The 24,699-nt window shown below is 46.7% G+C and overlaps 1 protein-coding gene across 2 annotated transcripts in view; it reads right to left on the reverse strand.

Moving 5' to 3' along the window:
* Nucleotides 1–15,700, reverse strand: part of LOC124039439 (glycogenin-1-like) — a 32,808-nt gene extending 17,108 nt beyond the window's left edge. Inside the window, exons 1-4 of one of the 2 annotated variants that reach the window (XM_046355404.1) lie at nucleotides 15,450–15,700; nucleotides 6,050–6,185; nucleotides 4,838–5,012; nucleotides 4,417–4,579 (exon numbers count right to left, since the gene is read on the reverse strand). In XM_046355404.1, coding sequence (XP_046211360.1) covers nucleotides 4,417–4,579; nucleotides 4,838–5,012; nucleotides 6,050–6,185; nucleotides 15,450–15,459 — 484 coding nt within the window. In that variant the 5' untranslated portion in view covers nucleotides 15,460–15,700. The remainder of the gene's footprint in view (nucleotides 1–4,416; nucleotides 4,580–4,837; nucleotides 5,013–6,049; nucleotides 6,186–15,449) is intronic. The other variant, XM_046355405.1, reaches the window with a different exon arrangement.
* Nucleotides 15,701–24,699: the final 8,999 nt, after the last annotated feature.

The raw sequence follows: 24,699 nt of genomic DNA on the forward strand, positions 1-24,699 counted from the left end.
CCTGTGTTCAGACTTTAAGCTTGATAAAGACCTTACTTAGAGGAAAAGTCAACCCCCCCCCTCCTGTACCCCGTAAAACACCTCAGAATAACTCAGGGTTAGAGAGGCGGTATCGTGACAGGACCCCGTGTTGACAAAGACCCGTTTGACATATGTAGATTGAGCTATTTAAAAATGGTTAAACCACAAACACTACAAATGGACAGCAGACTGCTAGCATCCAACCTACAGGACAGCAGACTGCTAGCATCCAACCTACAAGACAGCAGACTGCTAGCATCCAACCTACAAGACAGCAGACTGCTAGCATCCAACCTACAGGACAGCAGACTGCTAGCATCCAGCCTAGGCCAGCAGACTACAGCAGACTGCTAGAGGCCAGACCTACAGGCCAGCAGACTGCTAGAGGCCAGCCTACAGGCCAGCAGACTGCTAGAGGCCAGCCTACAGGCCACAGCAGACTGCTAGAGGCCAGCCTACAGCCAGCCTACAGGCCAGCAGACTGCTAGAGGCCAGCCTACAGGCCAGCAGACTGCTAGAGGCCAGCCTACAGGCCAGCAGACTGCTAGAGGCCAGCCTACAGGCCAGCAGACTGCTAGAGGCCAGCCTACAGGCCAGCAGACTGCTAGAGGCCAGCCTACAGGCCAGCAGACTGCTAGAGGCCAGCCTACAGGCCAGCAGACTGCTAGAGGCCAGCCTACAGGCCAGCAGACTGCTAGAGGCCAGCCTACAGGCCAGCAGACTGCTAGAGGCCAGCCTACAGGCCAGCAGACTGCTAGAGGCCAGCCTACAGGCCAGCAGACTGCTAGAGGCCAGCCTACAGCCTACACAGCAGACTGCTAGAGGCCAGCCTACAGGCCAGCAGACTGCTAGAGGCCAGCCTACAGGCCAGCAGACTGCTAGAGGCCAGCCTACAGGCCAGCAGACTGCTAGAGGCCAGCCTACAGGCCACAGACTGCTAGAGGCCAGCCTACAGGGCAGAAAGCAGGCCAGCAGACTGCTAGAGGCCAGCCTACAGGCCAGCAGACTGCTAGAGGCCAGCCTACAGGCCAGCAGACTAGAGGCCAGCCTACAGGCCAGCAGACTGCTAGAGGCCAGCCTAGGCCAGCAGACCATGGACAGGCCAGCAGACTGCTAGAGGCCAGCCTACAGGCCAGCAGACTGCTAGAGGCCAGCCTACAGGCCAGCAGACTGCTAGAGGCCAGCCTACAGGCCAGCAGACTGCTAGAGGCCAGCCTACAGGCCAGCAGACTGCTAGAGGCCAGCCTACAGGCCAGCACTGCTAGAGGAGCCTACAGGCCAGCAGACTGCTAGAGGCCAGAAAACAGGACAGCAGACTGCTAGAGGCCAGCCTACAGGACAGCAGACTGCAGCCAGCCCACAGGACAGCAGACTGCTAGAGGCCAGCCTACAGGACAGCAGATAGAGGCCAGCCTACAGGACAGCAGACTGCTAGAGGCCAGCCTACAGGACAGCAGACTGCTAGAGGCCAGCCTACAGGACAGCAGACTGCTAGAGGCCAGCCTACAGGACAGCAGACTGCTAGAGGCCAGCCTACAGGACAGCAGACTGCTAGAGGCCAGCCTACAGGACAGCAGACTGCTAGAGGCCAGCCTACAGGACAGCAGACTGCAAGAGGCCAGCAGGACAGCAGACTGCTAGGCCAGCAGGACAGCAGACTGCTAGAGGCCAGCCTACAGGACAGCAGACTGCTAGAGGCCAGCCTACAGGACAGCAGACTGCTAGAGGCCCTACAGGACAGCAGACTGCTAGAGGCCATACAGGACAAACACTACAGCCTACAGGACAGCAGACTGCTAGAGGCCATACAGGACAGCAGACTGCTAGACAGCAGCTACACCAGCAGACCAGCCTACAGGACAGCAGAAAGGCCAGCCTACAGGACAGCAGACTGCTAGAGGCCAGCCTACAGGACAGCACTGCTAGAGGCCACCTACAGGACAGCAGACCAGCCTACAGGACAGCAGACTGAAGAGGCCAGCCTACAGGACAGCAGACTGCTAGAGGCCAGCCTACAGGACAGCAGACTGCTAGAGGCCAGCCTACAGGACAGCAGACTGCTAGAGGCCAGCCTACAGGACAGCAGACTGCTAGAGGCCAGCCTACAGGACAGCCAGCAGGACCTGCTAGAGGCCAGCCTACAGGACAGCAGACTGCTAGAGGCCACCTACAGGACAGCAGACTGCTAGAGGCCAGCCTACAGGACAGCAGAAAGGCCAGCCTACAGGACAGCAGACTGCTGCAGCCTACAGGACAGCAGACTGCTAGAGGCCAGCCTACAGGACAGCAGACTGCTAGAGGCCAGCCTACAGGACAGCAGACTAGAGGCCAGCCTACAGGACAGCAGACTGCTAGAGGCCAGCCTACAGGACAGCAGACTGCTAGAGGCCACTACAGGACAGCATACTGCTAGAGGCCAGCCTACAGGACAGCAGACTGCTAGAGGCCAGCCTACAGGACAGCAGACTGCCAGAGGCCAGCCTACAGGACATAGCCTGCAGACTGCTAGAGGCCAGCCTACAGGACAGCAGACTGCTAGAGGCCAGCCTACAGGACAGCAGACTGCTACTACAAGACTGCTAGAGGCCATGACCTAGGCCAGCAGACCAGACTGCTAGAGGCCAGAAACAGCAGACTAGAGGCCACTACAGGACAAGACTGCTAGAGGCCAGCCTACAGGACAGCAGACCAGCAGACCATACAGGACAGCAGAAACACTACTACAGCATATGCTGCATGACCTAGAGGCCAGCAGACAGCAGACTGAAAACAGTACAGCAGACTGCTAGAGGCCAGCCTACAGTACAGCAGACTGCTGTACAGCAGATGACCTACCAGCAGACCAGTACAGCAGAAAAGGCCAGCCTACAGTACAGCAGACTGCTAGAGGCCAGCATGACTGCTAGGCCAGCAGACAGCAGACTGCTAGAGGCCAGCCTACAGTACAGCAGACTGCTAGAGGCCAGCCTACAGACCTACCAGCAGACCATACAGCAGAAGGCCAGCCTACAGTACAGCAGACTGCTAGGCTACAGTACAGCAGACCTACCAGCAGACCAGACTGCTAAACACTACAGTACAGCAGACTGCTGCATGACCTACCAGCAGACCAGATGAAAACACTACCACAGATATGGAATGCACATCTTGCCTCGACATGCAGCACTACCAGCAGACCATGGAAACACTACTACAATATGCTGCATGACCTACCAGCAGACCATGAAAACACTACTACAATATGCTGCATGACCTACTACCAGCAGACCATGGAAACACTACTACAATATGCTGCATGACCTACCAGCAGACCATGAAAACACTACTACAATATGCTGCATGACCTACCAGCAGACCATGAAAACACTACTACAATATGCTGCATGACCTACCAGCAGACCATGGAAACACTACTACAATATGCTGCATGACCTACCAGCAGACCATGGAAACACTACTACAATATGCTGCATGACCTACCAGCAGACCATGGAAACACTACTACAATATGCTGCATGACCTACCAGCAGACCATGAAAACACTACTACAATATGCTGCATGACCTACCAGCAGACCATGAAAACACTACTACAATATGCTGCATGACCTACCAGCAGACCATGAAAACACTACTACAATATGCTGCATGACCTACCAGCAGACCATGGAAACACTACTACAATATGCTGCATGACCTACCAGCAGACCATGAAAACACTACTACAATATGCTGCATGACCTACCAGCAGACCATGAAAACACTACTACAATATGCTGCATGACCTACCAGCAGACCATGAAAACACTACTACAATATGCTGCATGACCTACCAGCAGACCATGAAAACACTACTACAATATGCTGCATGACCTACCAGCAGACCATGAAAACACTACTACAATATGCTGCATGACCTACCAGCAGACCATGAAAACACTACTACAATATGCTGCATGACCTACCAGCAGACCATGAAAACACTACTACAATATGCTGCATGACCTACCAGCAGACCATGAAAACACTACTACAATATGCTGCATGACCTACCAGCAGACCATGAAAACAAATACGTTTAGATGAACTTCACAGGGTGAAAGGTCACGATGAGCTTGATGCTCCTTTCCAATAAATATCAAGGGTCTTATTTTGGTGACATGGTGATCAATGGTTGGCTGCCGTTTGACCAATAACAATAAACCATGTACCAGCGGTTGGCCAGAGTACACGTGCCGCATGGCCACTTCAGTAAATAGACCACCAATTTGGTTTTCCAGGAAATTCTACCCCTGACATCCATTTTGTTTCCAGTATGAGGGTGAAGAAAATCCCCTTTGATCACAGACGTAACATTCTCAAATGAAAGGAAATCACTAAAAGCTCTGACACGTACCATCGAAGCTGCCATGTTCTGCACAGTACTGGAGCAATTTGCTGTAAGTCTCATTGGAGGGTCGGAACACGAACACGCCGGAGTTGAAACAGTCTGGCCAGCCGGGGTCCGGGGCCGCAGACAGCTCCTCTCTGTCAAACAACTCATCTATGTTCTGTACCACCTGCAACAAACACATACAGGTGAACTCTACTGTAGCTACCTGGAGGACAGACAGGTGAACTCTACTGTAGCTACCTGGAGGACAGACAGGTGAACTCTACTGTAGCTACCTGGAGGACAGACAGGTGAACTCTACTGTAGCTACCTGGAGGACAGACAGGTGAACTCTACTGTAGCTACCTGGAGGACAGACAGGTGAACCCCCCCTCATACCAGTGTGTGTGGGTTCTTGAAGGTCAGAGTATCGTGTGTATCTCACCAGTGTGTCTGCATCCATGAAGACACATTTGGAGTAGTGTGTAAGGGTCCAGCAGTGTAGCTTGGTGAAGGTGACTCCCAGGTCAGGTCTCTTCATCAGGGCCAGGTTAGCTGAGTCTCCGCTGTCCAACACATCCACCAACAGTACCTCGTCAAAGATCTTCTGAAGCACTCCTCTGGTGGTAAGAGGAGGGCGGGAAGGAGCGAGAGGGGGAGGAGGGCGGGAAGGAGCAAGAGGAGGAGGAGGGCGGGAAGGAGCGAGGAGGGGGAGGAGGGCGGGAAGGAGCGAGAGGAGGAGGAGGGCGGGAAGGAGCGAGAGGGGGAGGAGGGCGGGAAGGAGCGAGAGGAGGAGGAGGGCGGGAAGGAGCGAGAGGAGGAGGAGGGCGGGAAGGAGCGAGGGGAGGTGGAGGGGCGGGAAGGAGCGAGGGGAGGAGGAGGGCGGGAAGGGAGCGAGGGGAGGAGGAGGGCGGGAAGGAGCGAGGGGAGGAGGAGGGCGGGAAGGAGCGAGGGGAGGAGGAGGGCGGGAAGGAGCGAGGGGAGGAGGGGCGGGGGGCGGGAAGGAGGAGGGGAGGAGGAGGGCGGGAAGGAGCGAGGGGAGGAGGAGGGCGGGAAGGAGCGAGGAGCGGAGGGGGAGAGGGCGGGAAGGAGCGAGGAGCGGAGGAGGAGGAGGAGGGCGGGAAGGAGCGAGGAGCGAGAGGAGGAGGAGGGCGGGAAGGAGCGAGGAGCGAGAGGAGGAGGAGGGCGGGAAGGAGCGAGGAGCGAGAGGAGGAGGAGGGCGGGAAGGAGCGAGGAGCGAGAGGAGGAGGAGGGCGGGAAGGAGCGAGGAGCGAGAGGAGGAGGAGGGCGGGAAGGAGCGAGGAGCGAGAGGAGGAGCGAGGAGCGAGAGGAGTGCGGGAAGGAGAGAGAGAAGGAGCGAGAGGAGGAGGAGGGCGGGAAGGAGAGAGAGAAGGCGGCACAGGACAGTTTGGGGGAAACCCCTGGATTAGAAGATGTTGGCGAGAGGGCTTCGAGAGATCATGCCAACAATCCTGCATGTGGGAGATGAAGATCATGTTTGATCAAGCCCCAGATCATCATCACCAACAAGGTCAAAGATCTGATCCTAGACTCCCAATGTTAGAAAGGTCATAGGTTACACTAACCAGTTGATGCTCCAGCGTCACTCTAGGACATAATAAACAGTCGTCCCTGGGAAGTGGAAAAGGGTTCTTACTTGCAGGGGTCAGAGACGTGGGGTCCGATCATCACCACCAGCTTCCTGGTTGTCTTGTGGTTCCTCAGGGACTTGCCCAGGACCATGGCTCCCCTGGCATAGTTGTCATTGGTCGCCAAAGTCACAAAAGCCTGGTCTGGGTGGGGACATAACTTATCAATAAAAACCTGGAAATAACATTTTGTTCAGTTAAAAACAGTGTGAATTCAGAGTTAAACAACTTCATTGCTATAAACAACTCCATGGGTAGAAAACCATGTTCCTGGAGTGCCGTGGGTACAGGTGTGGTGCCTAGTTCCACACCTGACCAACTGAGCTAATTGATGAGTTCAGTGACTGACTAAAAACACACTTGGTCCTCCAGGTTGATTAAATCAAAACCATTAGGTGCCTGAGGCACTCCAGGACCCGCGTTGTCTAAACCTGCCCTACTCAAACACACCCCCCCCACAACTTTGTAAAGCCTGACTCAAGGGTCCATCTCATAACTGGTGTGTCAAAACAAAGGCCTTAGTGTTCGTATGTATGAAGACCGTGAACATTACTTCAGTGAGGGACGGTCTGTGGTTGTTTTACCAATGTCAGCACAGTCACACAGAAAGGCCAAGGGTTCCACGGCAACTGTGCCAAATAGGAAAGTCTATAAATTGCCCATAAACTAAAGTATCAACAATGGACTGATTGTAAGATTGCAAAGGACAAAATCTAAACCCTGGAAGTTAATATCAGCAGCCTTGACAATCCCCTGGGTGCAGTAGTCCCTACAGTTGGTCCTGAACAATCCCCTGGGTGCAGTAGTCCCTACAATTGGTCCTGAACAATCCCCTGGGTGCAGTAGTCCCTACAGTTGGTCCTGAACAACAGTCCCTACAGTTGGTCCTGAACAATCCCCTGGGTGCAGTAGTCCCTACAGTTGGTCCTGAACAATCCCCTGGGTGCAGTAGTCCCTACAGTTGGTCCTGAACAATCCCCTGGGTGCAGTAGTCCCTACAGTTGGTCCTGAACAATCCCCTGGGTGCAGTAGTCCCTACAGTTGGTCCTGAACAATCCCCTGGGTGCAGTAGTCCCTACAGTTGGTCCTGAACAATCCCTGGGTGCAGTAGTCCCTACAGTTGGTCCTGAACAATCCCCTGGGTGCAGTAGTCCCTACAGTTGGTCCTGAACAATCCCCTGGGTGCAGTAGTCCCTACAGTTGGTCCTGAACAATCCCCTGGGTGCAGTAGTCCCTACAGTTGGTCCTGAACAATCCCCTGGGTGCAGTAGTCCCTACAGTTGGTCCTGAACAATCCCCTGGGTGCAGTAGTCCCTACAGTTGGTCCCTGAACAATGAACCCCTGGGTGCAGTAGTCCCTACAGTTGGTCCTGAACAATCCCTGGGTGCAGTAGTCCCTACAGTTGGTCCTGAACAATCCCCTGGGTGCAGTAGTCCCTACAGTTGGTCCTGAACAATCCCCTGGGTGCAGTAGTCCCTACAGTTGGTCCTGAACAATCCCCTGGGTGCAGTAGTCCCTACAGTTGGTCCTGAACAATCCCCTGGGTGCAGTAGTCCCTACAGTTGGTCCTGAGTTGGTCCTGAACAATCCCCTGGGTGCAGTAGTCCCTACAGTTGGTCCTGAACAATCCCCTGGGTGCAGTAGTCCCTACAGTTGGTCCTGAACAATCCCCTGGGTGCAGTAGTCCCTACAGTTGGTCCTGAACAATCCCCTGGGTGCAGTAGTCCCTACAGTTGGTCCTGAACAATCCCCTGGGTGCAGTAGTCCCTACAGTTGGTCCTGAACAATCCCCTGGGTGCAGTAGTCCCTACAGTTGGTCCTGAACAATCCCCTGGGTGCAGTAGTCCCTACAGTTGGTCCTGAACAATCCCCTGGGTGCAGTAGTCCCTACAGTTGGTCCTGAACAATCCCCTGGGTGCAGTAGTCCCTACAGTTGGTCCTGAACAATCCCTGGGTGCAGTAGTCCCTACAGTTTGGTCCTGAACAATCCCCTGGGTGCAGTAGTCCCTACAGTTGGTCCTGAACAATCCCCTGGGTGCAGTAGTCCCTACAGTTGGTCCTGAACAATCCCTGGGTGCAGTAGTCCCTACAGTTGGTCCTGAACAATCCCCTGGGTGCAGTAGTCCCTACAGTTGGTCCTGAACAATCCCTGGGTGCAGTAGTCCCTACAGTTTGGTCCTGAACAATCCCCTGGGTGCAGTAGTCCCTACAGTTGGTCCTGAACAATCCCCTGGGTGCAGTAGTCCCTACAGTTGGTCCTGAACAATCCCCTGCAGTGCAGTAGTCCCTACAGTTGGTCCTGAACAATCCCCTGGGTGCAGTAGTCCCTACAGTTGGTCCTGAACAATCCCCTGGGTGCAGTAGTCCCTACAGTTGGTCCTGAACAATCCCCTGGGTGCAGTAGTCCCTACAGTTGGTCCTGAACAATCCCCTGGGTGCAGTAGTCCCTACAGTTGGTCCTGAACAATCCCCTGGGTGCAGTAGTCCCTACAGTTGGTCCTGAACAATCCCCTGGGTGCAGTAGTCCCTACAGTTGGTCCTGAACAATCCCCTGGGTGCAGTAGTCCCTACAGTTGGTCCTGAACAATCCCCTGGGTGCAGTAGTCCCTACAGTTGGTCCTGAACAATCCCCTGGGTGCAGTAGTCCCTACAGTTGGTCCTGAACAATCCCCTGGGTGCAGTAGTCCCTACACAACAATCCCCTGGGTGTAGTCCTGAACAATCCCCTGGGTGCAGTAGTCCCTACAGTTGGTCCTGAACAATCCCCTGGGTGCAGTAGTCCCTACAGTTGGTCCTGAACAATCCCCTGGGTGCAGTAGTCCCTACAGTTGGTCCTGAACAATCCCCTGGGTGCAGTAGTCCCTACAGTTGGTCCTGAACAATCCCCTGGGTGCAGTAGTCCCTACAGTTGGTCCTGAACAATCCCCTGGGTGCAGTAGTCCCTACAGTTGGTCCTGAACAATCCCCTGGGTGCAGTAGTCCCTACAGTTGGTCCTGAACAATCCCCTGGGTGCAGTAGTCCCTACAGTTGGTCCTGAACAATCCCCTGGGTGCAGTAGTCCCTACAGTTGGTCCTGAACAATCCCCTGGGTGCAGTAGTCCCTACAGTTGGTCCTGAACAATCCCCTGGGTGCAGTAGTCCCTACAGTTGGTCCTGAACAATCCCCTGGGTGCAGTAGTCCCTACAGTTGGTCCTGAACAATCCCCTGGGTGCAGTAGTCCCTACAGTTGGTCCTGAACAATCCCCTGGGTGCAGTAGTCCCTACAGTTGGTCCTGAACAATCCCCTGGGTGCAGTAGTCCCTACAGTTGGTCCTGAACAATCCCCTGGGTGCAGTAGTCCCTACAGTTGGTCCTGAACAATCCCCTGGGTGCAGTAGTCCCTACAGTTGGTCCTGAACAATCCCCTGGGTGCAGTAGTCCCTACAGTTGGTCCTGAACAATCCCCTGGGTGCAGTAGTCCCTACAGTTGGTCCTGAACAATCCCTGGGTGCAGTAGTCCCTACAGTTGGTCCTGAACAATCCCCTGGGTGCAGTAGTCCCTACAGTTGGTCCTGAACAATCCCCTGGGTGCAGTAGTCCCTACAGTTGGTCCTGAACAATCCCCTGGGTGCAGTAGTCCCTACAGTTGGTCCTGAACAATCCCCTGGGTGCAGTAGTCCCTACAGTTGGTCCTGAACAATCCCCTGGGTGCAGTAGTCCCTACAGTTGGTCCTGAACAATCCCCTGGGTGCAGTAGTCCCTACAGTTGGTCCTGAACAATCCCCTGGGTGCAGTAGTCCCTACAGTTGGTCCTGAACAATCCCCTGGGTGCAGTAGTCCCTACAGTTGGTCCTGAACAATCCCCTGGGTGCAGTAGTCCCTACAGTTGGTCCTGAACAATCCCCTGGGTGCAGTAGTCCCTACAGTTGGTCCTGAACAATCCCCTGGGTGCAGTAGTCCCTACAGTTGGTCCTGAACAATCCCCTGGGTGCAGTAGTCCCTACAGTTGGTCCTGAACAATCCCCTGGGTGCAGTAGTCCCTACAGTTGGTCCTGAACAATCCCCTGGCTGCAGTACAGTCTGAACCTACTACAGTTGGTCCTGAACAATCCCCTGGGTGCAGTAGTCCCTACAGTTGGTCCTGAACAATCCCCTGGGTGCAGTAGTCCCTACAGTTGGTCCTGAACAATCCCCTGGGTGCAGTAGTCCCTACAGTTGGTCCTGAACAATCCCTGGGTGCAGTAGTCCCTACAGTTGGTCCTGAACAATCCCCTGGGTGCAGTAGTCCCTACAGTTGGTCCTGAACAATCCCCTGGGTGCAGTAGCAGTTAGTCCCTGAACAGTTGGTCCCTACAGTTGGTCCTGAACAATCCCCTGGGTGCAGTAGTCCCTACAGTTGGTCCTGAACAATCCCCTGGGTGCAGTAGTCCCTACAGTTGGTCCTGAACAATCCCTGGGTGCAGTAGTCCCTACAGTTGGTCCTGAACAATCCCCTGGGTGCAGTAGTCCCTACAGTTGGTCCTGAACAATCCCCTGGGTGCAGTAGTCCCTACAGTTGGTCCTGAACAATCCCCTGGGTGCAGTAGTCCCTACAGTTGGTCCTGAACAATCCCTGGGTGCAGTAGTCCCTACAGTTGGTCCTGAACAATCCCTGGGTGCAGTAGTCCCTACAGTTGGTCCTGAACAATCCCCTGGGTGCAGTAGTCCCTACAGTTGGTCCTGAACAATCCCCTGGGTGCAGTAGTCCCTACAGTTGGTCCTGAACAATCCCTGGGTGCAGTAGTCCCTACAGTTGGTCCTGAACAATCCCCTGGGTGCAGTAGTCCCTACAGTTGGTCCTGAACAATCCCCTGGGTGCAGTAGTCCCTACAGTTGGTCCTGAACAATCCCCTGGGTGCAGTAGTCCCTACAGTTGGTCCTGAACAATCCCCTGGGTGCAGTAGTCCCTACAGTTGGTCCTGAACAATCCCCTGGGTGCAGTAGTCCCTACAGTTGGTCCTGAACAATCCCTGGGTGCAGTAGTCCCTACAGTTGGTCCTGAACAATCCCCTGGGTGCAGTAGTCCCTACAGTTGGTCCTGAACAATCCCCTGGGTGCAGTAGTCCCTACAGTTGGTCCTGAACAATCCCCTGGGTGCAGTAGTCCCTACAGTTGGTCCTGAACAATCCCCTGGGTGCAGTAGTCCCTACAGTTGGTCCTGAACAATCCCCTGGGTGCAGTAGTCCCTACAGTTGGTCCTGAACAATCCCCTGGGTGCAGTAGTCCCTACAGTTGGTCCTGAACAATCCCCTGGGTGCAGTAGTCCCTACAGTTGGTCCTGAACAATCCCTGGGTGCAGTAGTCCCTACAGTTGGTCCTGAACAATCCCCTGGGTGCAGTAGTCCCTACAGTTGGTCCTGAACAATCCCCTGGGTGCAGTAGTCCCTACAGTTGGTCCTGAACAATCCCCTGGGTGCAGTAGTCCCTACAGTTGGTCCTGAACAATCCCCTGGGTGCAGTAGTCCCTACAGTTGGTCCTGAACAATCCCCTGGGTGCAGTAGTCCCTACAGTTGGTCCTGAACAATCCCCTGGGTGCAGTAGTCCCTACAGTTGGTCCTGAACAATCCCCTGGGTGCAGTAGTCCCTACAGTTGGTCCTGAACAATCCCCTGGGTGCAGTAGTCCCTACAGTTGGTCCTGAACAATCCCCTGGGTGCAGTAGTCCCTACAGTTGGTCCTGAACAATCCCCTGGGTGCAGTAGTCCCTACAGTTGGTCCTGAACAATCCCCTGGGTGCAGTAGTCCCTACAGTTGGTCCTGAACAATCCCCTGGGTGCAGTAGTCCCTACAGTTGGTCCTGAACAATCCCCTGGGTGCAGTAGTCCCTACAGTTGGTCCTGAACAATCCCCTGGGTGCAGTAGTCCCTACAGTTGGTCCTGAACAATCCCCTGGGTGCAGTAGTCCCTACAGTTGGTCCTGAACAATCCCCTGGGTGCAGTAGTCCCTACAGTTGGTCCTGAACAATCCCTGGGTGCAGTAGTCCCTACAGTTGGTCCTGAACAATCCCCTGGGTGCAGTAGTCCCTACAGTTGGTCCTGAACAATCCCCTGGGTGCAGTAGTCCCTACAGTTGGTCCTGAACAATCCCCTGGGTGCAGTAGTCCCTACAGTTGGTCCTGAACAATCCCCTGGGTGCAGTAGTCCCTACAGTTGGTCCTGAACAATCCCCTGGGTGCAGTAGTCACTACAGTTGGTCCTGAACAATCCCCTGGGTGCAGTAGTCACTACAGTTGGTCCTGAACAATCCCTGGGTGCAGTAGTCCCTACAGTTGGTCCTGAACAATCCCCTGGGTGCAGTAGTCACTACAGTTGGTCCTGAACAATCCCCTGGGTGCAGTAGTCACTACAGTTGGTCCTGAACAATCCCCTGGGTGCAGTAGTCACTACAGTTGGTCCTGAACAATCCCCTGGGTGCAGTAGTCACTACAGTTGGTCCTGAACAATCCCCTGGGTGCAGTAGTCACTACAGTTGGTCCTGAACAATCCCCTGGGTGCAGTAGTCACTACAGTTGGTCCTGAACAATCCCCTGGGTGCAGTAGTCACTACAGTTGGTAGTGACTACAGAAAAGTAATCAACTGTACCTCGCTCCCAGGAAAAGATCTGATAAATAAGGAAATGAAACGTGGCCATTAAAAGTAGTCAGACGCCTGTTCCTCCGAGTCACTGTCATTCGCCACATTTAATTCACACTTGAAAAAAAAATGCCATTTGATAAGCAACATGACACTGCACATGGTCCCCTCCTATACAAGTCGTCAGCTATAGAAAGACTAGTTCAGTAATGGACTAGCGCCTAATGTTATTCCTTATATAGTCCAAGGTCCTTATGTTTAGAGGGAAATTGGCTCTGGCAGCCAGAAAACACCATCTAAAAGATGAATCAATTCTCAATTGCGGTATCGTTCTTTTTAAAAATTCAAAAGAAAAAAAAAACACCCTACTTTCAAATCACATGAAAATAATTCCACTAAATATAGCGCGTTGTCACCAGTTTTAACGGTTGCAGCCAACAGTATTTGTCAATGACGTGGCATCTGTCTTCCGTATATTCACACAGGTAGGCGTTAGGACATGGCGTTAGGACATGCAGCTCTCAGTCTTCTGTTAGTTATCCTAACAAGCGATATAACATGGAGACGTGGCTGTGAACCCCAACCCTGGAAGAGGTGCCTAGTAATTCAACTTTGTTTTTAGAAAACCATTTCTCGCTGATATGAAAAGATACTGTCGGTTTGGAAACACAAGGTGATTCATTTTAATGTTCATAAGGAGTGTCGGGGAACTTAAAACGCCGCTGGCCAGAAGATATTATTGGTCAATAGGCACTAAAGTCAGCTTCTATGAATGTTTCACATAAAGACATCCTGCTGGCCTTTAGGCCTCAACCCACAGAAACTGAACAGAAATATGAAGACGCAACACCTGGTGTTGGTCCAATTTTCCATGAGCTGAAATTGATAAAAATCACCATAAAATGCATGCTTCACTAAACTTTTGGGCACAAATTTGTGAACATTCCTGTTAGTAAGCATTTATCATTTGTCAACATAATCCATTCACCTGACAGGTGTAGCATATCGAGAAGCTGATTAAACGGCATGATCAATACACAGATGCACCTTGTGCTGGGGACAATAAAAGGTCACTCCAAATCTAGTTGCCGCAAATTTTTCAAGTTGAGGGAGTGTGCAATTGGCATGCTGACTACAGGAACGCCCACCAGAGCAGTTGCCAGAGAATTGATTTTTCATTTCTAACATAAGCTGCCCCCCCCCCCATGTCCTTTTAAAGAATTTGTCAGTACGTCCAAATGGCCTCAAATCACAGACCACGTGTATGGCGTAGTGTGAGCAAGCAGTTTGAAGATGTCAAATGTTGTGAACCAAGTGTCCCATGGTGGCGGTGGGACTATTGTATTGGCATGTAGGATAGGATAAGTAATCCCTCTCAACCCCCCCCCTTAAGATTTAGATGCACTATTGTAAAGTGACTGTCTCACTCAATGTCATAAGGTGAATGCACCAATTTGTAAGTCGCTCTGGATAAGAGCGTCTGCTAAATGACTTAAATGTAAATGTAATGTAAATGATGTTTGGGATGCTCTGGATTGACATGTACAACAGCGTGTTCCGGTTCCTGACAATATCCAATAACTCCACACAGCCATTGAAGAGGAGTGGAACAACATTCCACAGGACACAATCAACAGCCTGATCAACTCTATGAGAAGGAGATGTGTCATACTGCGTGATGTAAATGGTGGTCACACCATACTGACTGGTTTCTGATCCACGTCCACTCATTTTTTATTAAAAGGTTTGTGACCAATGCCCATCTGTAATCGCAGTCATGTGAAATCCATAGATTGAAATTCATTCATTTAGGCCCCAATTGACTGATTTCCTTATTTGAACAGTAAAACTCGGTAAAATCTTTGACATTGTTCCGTTCGTATTTGTGTTCAGTACAAATGAAGATTTAATCACCACCACTCTTAGAAAGGCAGATGACCAAGGGATGACTTGCAACTTTCGGAAATCATGGGGGACAGACTGGACATCGGGTTTCACTATTGACATTTTGCCAGATACATTTATAACTGTCACATTGGCGGGAGGCACTGTGCCTTTAGGAATATAATATCACAAAACACTGGAGGTACTTAAAGTTCAGAGAGTCACCAAGTTAGGACATTGAGTAACATGGAACACTAATTCAATTAATAAAATGACACTTCTAGTAGTCTACAGCGACGTGTCCACTAGGAACAGTGCGCAGCCTACGAGCGAACATGGTTCTACTAAGGACGAGACTGATGGTGCCGTCAACACAACAGGGAACTCGGATAAATATTCATGACCTAAGATCTTCAGGTTGGAAAGTGGGAACTAGTAAGAGGCCAGAGTTCACGACTTGGGCTTCAGAGTGGGATCACCTTTCAAAAATCAGATAGTTGTTTTCTTTCGAGTTCCCAGTGATTTTGAACGCGGCAACAGCAAAAATGCAACGACCCGACAATTACTCCGTGAACCACACAATTACACCCGCAAAACGTGAATTGATAAGATTGTATTAGAAAACATGCGCTGATGGTAGCTGGAAAAAGAGACTCCATTTTAAAAAAAAATGTCAGCATTGCCACTTGCTTGTTCTTGAGTCAACGATTACACTTCCTTGATAGGATACAACAAGCCAAGCTGTAGGTTTGTCAAAGTGCCCGTCATCCCCAATCAGGTAGGCAAACATACCAGTTGTTGTAGTTGGGATACTTAGTAACACATTGACTGACAGTTCGAACAATCATGAATAGTTACTTTGTTTCGCCACAGCTCGAAACTTCAACCAGATCGTCCACTGATAAGATTGTTACAAAATGTCAACGTACCTTCTGCCATGATTCTATTACAAGTCGTAGCTACTCTGCTGATGGACTCGGCGTCTTACTTGGGAAAGGAACAACTTCATATAAGAAGGAGAATTTATAGACGCCTGAACCAGAACGAGACAGTTGCCCACGTGACCGGTGCGAGGCACACACCCACTTCTGAACTGCATGCGCCATTGAGCACAACTACTCTCTCTCTCTCTCTCTCTCTCTCTCTCTCTCTCTCTCTCTCTCTCTGTCTCTCTCTGTCTCTCTCTCTCTCTCTCTGTCTCTCTCTGTCTCTCTCTCTGTCTCTCTCTGTCTCTCTCTCTCTCTCTCTCTCTCTCTCTCTCTCTCTCTCTCTCTCTCTCTCTCTCTCTCTCTGTCTGTCTGTCTCTCTCTCTCTGTCTGTCTCTCTCTCTCTCTCTGTCTCTCTCTCTCTCTCTCTCTCTCTCTCTCTCTCTCTCTCTCTCTCTCTCTCTCTCTCTCTCTCTCTCTCTCTCTCTGTCTCTCTCTCTCTCTCTCTCTCTCTCTCTCTCTCTCTCTCTCTCTCTCTCTCTCTCTCTCTCTCTCTCTCTCTCTCTCTCTCTCTCTCTCTCTCTGTACCGGTACAGAGTTAATGTGGAGGCTATATACAGGGTGTTACGGTATAGAGTCAACGTGGAGGCTATATACAGGGTATTACGGTACAGAGTCAACGTGGAGGCTATATACAGGGGGTACCGGTACAGAGTCAATGTGGAGGCTATATACAGGGTACTACGGTACAGATTCAATGTGAGGCTATATACTAGCTGGTCTGTCGTAATATAAAAGAGACAGTAGATCTAGCTGGACTGTCATATTATAATAGAGACAGCAGATCTAGCTGGTCTGTCATAACACAATAGAGACAGTAGATCTAGCTGGTCTGTCACAATATAATAGAGACATAGAGACAGTAGATCTAGCTGGTCTGTCATATTATAATAGAGACACAGAGACAGTAGATCTAGCTGGTCTGTCATACTAGAATAGAGACAGTAGATCTAGCTGGTCTGTCAAATTATAATAGAGACAGTAGATCTAGCTGGTCTGTGATAATACAATAGAGACAGTAGATCGAGCTGGTCTGTCATATTATAATAGAGGAAGTAGATCGAGCTGGTCTGTCATAACACAATAGAGAAAGTAGATCTAGCTGGTCTGTCATATTATAATAGAGGCAGCAGATCCAGCTGGTCTATCATATTATAATAGAGACAGTAGATCTAGCTGGTCTGTCATAATATAATAGAGAAAGTAGATCTAGCTGGTCTGTCATAATATAATAGAGACACAGAGACAGTAGATCTAGCTGATCTGTCATATTATAATAGAGACAGTAGATCTAGCTGGTCTGTCATATTATAATAGACACAGTAGATCTAGCTGGTCTGTGATAATATAATAGAGACATAGAGACAGTAGACCTAGGTGGTTTGTCATAATATAATACAGACAGTAGATCTAGCTGGTCTGACGTAATATAATAGAGACGGTAGATCTAGCTGGTCTGTCATATTTTAATAGAGACAGTATATTTATCTGGTCTGTCACATTATAATAGAGACAGTAGATCCAGCTGGTCTGTCATAATATAATAGAGACACAGAGACAGTCGATCGAGCTCGTCTGTCATAATAGAATAGAGACAGTAGATCTAGCTGGTCTGTCAAATTATAATAGAGACAGTAGATCTATCTGGTTTGTCATAATATAATAGAAACAGTAGTTCTTGCTGGTCTGTCATAATACAATAGAGACAGTAGATCTATCGGGTCTGTCATATTACAATAGAGAGAGTAGATCAGGCTGGTCTGTCATAATATAATAGAGACAGTAGATCAAGCTGGTCTGTCATAATATAATAGAGACAGAGACAGTAGATCTAGGTGGTCTTTCATAATATAATAGAGACAGTAGATCTCGCTGGTCTGTCATAATATAATAGAGATATAGATACAGTAGATCTAGCTGGTCTATCGTAATGTAATAGAGATAGAAGATCTAGCTGGTCTGTCATAATATAATAGAGACAGTAGATCTAGCTGGTCTGTCATAATATAATAGAGGCAGTAGATCTTGCTGGTCTGTCATAATATAATAGAGACAGGAGATTTAGCTTGTCTGCCATACTATAATAGAGACAGTAGATCCAGCTGTTATGTCCTAATATATTAGAGGAGGTATATCTAGATGTTCTGTCATAATATAATAGAGACAGTTGATCTAGCTGGTCTGTCATAATATAATTGAGACAGTAGATCTAGCTGGGCTGTCATAATATAATAGAGACACAGAGACAGTAGATCTAGCTGGTCTGTCAAATTATAATAGAGACAGTAGATCTAGCTGGTCTGTCATAACACAATAGAGAAAGTAGATCTAGCTGGGCTGTCATATTATAATAGAGACAGCAGATCCAGCTGGTCTATCATATTATAATAGAGACAGTAGATCTAGCTGGTCTGTCATAATATAATTGAGACAGTAGATCTAGCTGTTCTGTCATAATATAATAGAGACAGTAGATCTAGCTGTTCTGTCATAATATAATAGAGACAGTTGATCTAGCTGGTCTGTCATAATATAATTGAGACAGTAGATCTTGCTGGTCTGTCATAATATAATAGAGACATAGAAACAGTAGATCCAGGTGGTCTGTCATAATATTTTCGAGACAGTAGATCTAGCTGGTCTGTCATATTATAAAAGAGACAGTAGATCTAGCAGGCCTGTCATAATATAATAGAGACAGTAGATCTAGCTGGTCTGTCATAATATAATAGAGACATAGAGACAGTAGATCTAGGTGTTCTGTCATAATATAATAGAGACAGTAGATCTAGCTGGTCTGTCATAATAGAATAGAGACAGTAGATCTAGCTGGTCTGTAAAATTATAATAGAGACAGTAGATCTAGCTGGTTTGTCATAATATAATAGAAACAGTAGATCGAGCTGATCTGTCATAATACAATAGAGACAGTAGATCTAGCTGGTCTGTCATAATATAATAGAGACATAGAGACAGTAGATCTAGCTGTTCTGTCATAATATAATAGAGACAGTAGATCTAGCTGTTCTGTCATAATATAATAGAGACAGTTGATCTAGCTGGTCTGTCATAATATAATTGAGACAGTAGATCTTGCTGGTCTGTCATAATATAATAGAGACATAGAAACAGTAGATCCAGGTGGTCTGTCATAATATTTTCGAGACAGTAGATCTAGCTGGTCTGTCATATTATAAAAGAGACAGTAGATCTAGCAGGCCTGTCATAATATAATAGAGACAGTAGATCTAGCTGGTCTGTCATAATATAATAGAGACATAGAGACAGTAGATCTAGGTGTTCTGTCATAATATAATAGAGACAGTAGATCTAGCTGGTCTGTCATAATAGAATAGAGACAGTAGATCTAGCTGGTCTGTAAAATTATAATAGAGACAGTAGATCTAGCTGGTTTGTCATAATATAATAGAAACAGTAGATCGAGCTGATCTGTCATAATACAATAGAGACAGTAGATCTAGCTGGTCTGTCATAATATAATAGAGACATAGAGACAGTAGATCTAGCTGTTCTGTCATAATATAATAGAGACAGAAGATCTAGATCTAGATCTAGCTCCAGTTTCAACTGTTCTGCCTTACTATTATTCGACCATGCTGGTCATTTATGAACATTTGAACATCTTGGTCATGTTCTGTTATAATCTCCACCCAGCACAGCCAGAAGAGGACTGGCCACCCCACATAGCCTGGTTCCTCTCTAGGTTTCTTCCTAGGTTTTGCCCTTTCTAGGGAGTTTTTCCTAGCCACCGTGCTTCTACACCTGCATTGCTTGCTGTTTGGGGTTTTAGGCTGGGTTTCTGTACAGCACTTTGAGATATCAGCTGATGTACGAAGGGCTATATAAATACATTTGATTTGATTTGATTTAGCTGGTCTGTCATAATATAATAGAGACAGTAGATCTAGCTGGTCTGTCATAATATAATAGAGAAAGTAGATCTAGCTGGTCTGTCATAATATAATAGAGACACAGAGACAGTAGATCTAGCTGATCTGTCATATTATAATAGAGACAGTAGATCTAGCTGGTCTGTCATATTATAATAGACACAGTAGATCTAGCTGGTCTGTGATAATATAATAGAGACATAGAGACAGTAGACCTAGGTGGTTTGTCATAATATAATACAGACAGTAGATCTAGCTGGTCTGACGTAATATAATAGAGACGGTAGATCTAGCTGGTCTGTCATATTTTAATAGAGACAGTATATTTATCTGGTCTGTCACATTATAATAGAGACAGTAGATCCAGCTGGTCTGTCATAATATAATAGAGACACAGAGACAGTCGATCGAGCTCGTCTGTCATAATAGAATAGAGACAGTAGATCTAGCTGGTCTGTCAAATTATAATAGAGACAGTAGATCTATCTGGTTTGTCATAATATAATAGAAACAGTAGTTCTTGCTGGTCTGTCATAATACAATAGAGACAGTAGATCTATCGGGTCTGTCATATTACAATAGAGAGAGAGTAGATCAGGCTGGTCTGTCATAATATAATAGAGACAGTAGATCAAGCTGGTCTGTCATAATATAATAGAGACAGAGACAGTAGATCTAGGTGGTCTTTCATAATATAATAGAGACAGTAGATCTCGCTGGTCTGTCATAATATAATAGAGATATAGATACAGTAGATCTAGCTGGTCTATCGTAATGTAATAGAGATAGAAGATCTAGCTGGTCTGTCATAATATAATAGAGACAGTAGATCTAGCTGGTCTGTCATAATATAATAGAGGCAGTAGATCTTGCTGGTCTGTCATAATATAATAGAGACAGGAGATTTAGCTTGTCTGCCATACTATAATAGAGACAGTAGATCCAGCTGTTATGTCCTAATATATTAGAGGCGGTATATCTAGATGTTCTGTCATAATATAATAGAGACAGTTGATCTAGCTGGTCTGTCATAATATAATTGAGACAGTAGATCTAGCTGGGCTGTCATAATATAATAGAGACACAGAGACAGTAGATCTAGCTGGTCTGTCAAATTATAATAGAGACAGTAGATCTAGCTGGTCTGTCATAACACAATAGAGAAAGTAGATCTAGCTGGGCTGTCATATTATAATAGAGACAGCAGATCCAGCTGGTCTATCATATTATAATAGAGACAGTAGATTTAGCTGGTCTGTCATAATATAATAGAGACAGTTGATCTAGCTGGTCTGTCATAATATAATTGAGACAGTAGATCTAGCTGGGCTGTCATAATATAATAGAGACACAGAGACAGTAGATCTAGCTGGTCTGTCAAATTATAATAGAGACAGTAGATCTAGCTGGTCTGTCATAACACAATAGAGAAAGTAGATCTAGCTGGGCTGTCATATTATAATAGAGACAGCAGATCCAGCTGGTCTATCATATTATAATAGAGACAGTAGATTTAGCTGGTCTGTCATAATATAATAGAGAAAGTAGATCTAGCTGGTCTGTCATAATATAATAGAGACAGTAGATCTAGCTGGTCTGTCATATTTTAATAGAGACAGTATATCTATCTGGTCTGTCATATTATAATAGAGACAGTAGATCTAGCTGGTCTGTCATAATATAATAGAGACACAGAGACAGTAGATCTAGCTGGTCTGTCATAATATAATAGAGACAGAAGATCTATCTGGTTTGTCATAATATAATAGACACAGTAGTTCTAGCTTTGTCTGTCATATTACAATAGAGAGAGTAGATCAGGCTGGTCTGTCATAATATAAAGAGACAGTAGATCTAGCTGGTCTGTCATAATATAATAGAGACATAGAGACAGTAGATCTAGCTGTTCTGTCATAATATAATAGAGACAGTAGATCTAGCTGTTTTGTCATAATATAATAGAGACAGTTGATCTAGCTGGTCTGTCATAATATAATTGAGACAGTAGATCTTGCTGGTCTGTCATAATATAATAGAGACATAGAAACAGTAGATCCAGGTGGTCTGTCATAATATAATAGAGACAGTCGATCTTGCTGGTCTGTCATAATATAATAGAGACAGTAGATCCAGCTGTTATGTCATAATATAATAGAGGCGGTAGATCTAGCAGGCCTGTCATAATATAATAGAGACAGTAGATCTAGCTGGTCTGTCATAATATAATAGAGACATAGAGACAGTAGATCTAGGTGTTCTGTCATAATATAATAGAGACAGTAGATCTAGCTGGTCTGTCATAATAGAATAGAGACAGTAGATCTAGCTGGTCTGTAAAATTATAATAGAGACAGTAGATCTAGCTGGTTTGTCATAATATAATAGAAACAGTAGATCGAGCTGATCTGTCATAATACAATAGAGACAGTAGATCTAGCTGGTCTGTCATAATATAATAGAGACATAGAGACAGTAGATCTAGCTGGTCTGTCATAATATAATAGAGACATAGAGACAGTAGATCTAGCTGTTCTGTCATAATATAATAGAGACAGAAGATCTAGATCTAGATCTAGCTCCAGTTTCAACTGTTCTGCCTTACTATTATTCGACCATGCTGGTCATTTATGAACATTTGAACATCTTGGTCATGTTCTGTTATAATCTCCACCCAGCACAGCCAGAAGAGGACTGGCCACCCCACATAGCCTGGTTCCTCTCTAGGTTTCTTCCTAGGTTTTGCCCTTTCTAGGGAGTTTTTCCTAGCCACCGTGCTTCTACACCTGCATTGCTTGCTGTTTGGGGTTTTAGGCTGGGTTTCTGTACAGCACTTTGAGATATCAGCTGATGTACGAAGGGCTATATAAATACATTTGATTTGATTTGATTTAGCTGGTCTGTCATAATATAATAGAGACAGTAGATCTAGCTGGTCTGTCATATTTTAATAGAGACAGTATATCTATCTGGTCTGTCATAATATAATAGATACAGTCGATCTAGCTGGTCTCTCATAATATAATAGAGACAGTAGATCTAGGTGGTCTGTCATATTTTAATAGAGATGGTATATCTATCTGGACTGTCATAATATAATAGAGACAGTAGATCTAGCTGGTGTCATATTATAATAGAGACAGTAGATCTTGCTGGTCTGTCATAATATAATAGAGACAGTAGATCTAGCTTGTCTGTCATAATATTTTAGAGACAGTAGATCTAGCTGGTCTGTCATATAATAAAAGAGACAGTAGATCTAGCTGGCCTGTCATAATATAATAGAGACAGTAGATCTAGCTGGTCTGTCATAATATAATAGAGACATAGAGACAGTAGATCTAGCAGGCCTGTCATAATATAATAGAGACAGTAGATCTAGCTGGTCTGTCATAATATAATAGAGACAGTAGATCTAGCTGGTCTGTAAAATTATAATAGAGACAGTAGATCTAGCTGGTTTGTCATAATATAATAGAAACAGTAGATCGAGCTGGTCTGTCATAATACAATAGAGACAGTAGATCTAGCTGGTCTGTCATAATATAATAGAGACATAGAGACAGTAGATCTAGCTGTTCTGTCATAATATAATAGAGACAGAAGATCTAGATCTAGATCTAGCTCCAGTTTCAACTGTTCTGCCTTACTATTATTCGACCATGCTGGTCATTTATGAACATTTGAACATCTTGGTCATGTTCTGTTATAATCTCCACCCGGCACAGCCAGAAGAGGACTGGCCACCCCACATAGCCTCGTTCCTCTCTAGGTTTCTTCCTAGGTTTTGCCCTTTCTATGGAGTTTTTCCTAGCCACCGTGCTTCTGCACCTGCATTGCTTGCTGTTTGGGGTTTTAGGCTGGGTTTCTGTACAGCACTTTGAGATATCAGCTGATGTACGAAGGGCTATATAAATACATTTGATTTGATTTGATTTAGCTGGTCTGTCATAATATAATAGAGACAGTAGATCTAGCTGGTCTGTCATAATAGAATAGAGACAGTAGATCTAGCTGGTCTGTCATAATATAATAGAGACAGTAGATCTAGCTGGTCTGTCATAATAGAATAGAGACAGTAGATCTAGCTGGTCTGTCATAATATAATAGAGACAGTAGATCTAGCTGGTCTGTCATAATAGAATAGAGACAGTAGATCTAGCTGGTCTGTCATATTATAATAGAGACAGTATATCTATCTGGTCTGTCATAATATAATAGATACAGTCGATCTAGCTGGTCTCTCATAATATAATAGAGACAGTAGATCTAGCTGGTCTGTAAAATTATAATAGATACAGTAGATCTAGCAGGCCTGTCATAATATAATAGAGACAGTAGATCTAGCTGGTGTCATATTACAATAGAGACAGTAGATCTTACTGGTCTGTCATAATATAATAGAGACAGTAGATCTAGCTTGTCTGTCATAATATTTTAGAGACAGTAGATCTAGCTGGTCTGTCATATTATAAAAGAGACAGTAGATCTAGCAGGCCTGTCATAATATAATAGAGACAGTAGATCTAGCTGGTCTGTCATAATATAATAGAGACATAGAGACAGTAGATCTAGCAGGCCTGTCATAATATAATAGAGACAGTAGATCTAGCTGGTGTCATATTACAATAGAGACAGTAGATCTTACTGGTCTGTCATAATATAATAGAGACAGTAGATCTAGCTTGTCTGTCATAATATTTTAGAGACAGTAGATCTAGCTGGTCTGTCATATTATAAAAGAGACAGTAGATCTAGCAGGCCTGTCATAATATAATAGAGACAGTAGATCTAGCTGGTCTGTCATAATATAATAGAGACATAGAGACAGTAGATCTAGCAGGCCTGTCATAATATAATAGAGACAGTAGATCTAGCTGGTCTGTCATAATATAATAGAGACATAGAGACAGTAGATCTAGGTGTTCTGTCATAGTATAATAGAGACAGTAGATCTAGCTGGTCTGTCATAATAGAATAGAGACAGTAGACCTAGCTGGTCTGTAAAATTATAATAGAGACAGTAGATCTAGCTGGTTTGTCATAATATAATAGAAACAGTAGATCGAGCTGGTCTGTCATAATACAATAGAGACAGTAGATCTATCTGGTCTGTCATAATATAATAGAGACAGTAGATCTAGCTGGTCTGTCATAATATAATAGAGACATAGAGACAGTAGATCTAGCTGTTCTGTCATAATATAATAGAGACAGTAGATCTAGATCTAGATCTAGGTCCAGTTTCAACTGTTCTGCCTTACTATTATTCGACCATGCTGGTC

The sequence above is a fragment of the Oncorhynchus gorbuscha genome, linkage group LG07 (assembly GCF_021184085.1).
Source record: "Oncorhynchus gorbuscha isolate QuinsamMale2020 ecotype Even-year linkage group LG07, OgorEven_v1.0, whole genome shotgun sequence".
Lineage (NCBI taxonomy): Eukaryota > Metazoa > Chordata > Actinopteri > Salmoniformes > Salmonidae > Oncorhynchus > Oncorhynchus gorbuscha.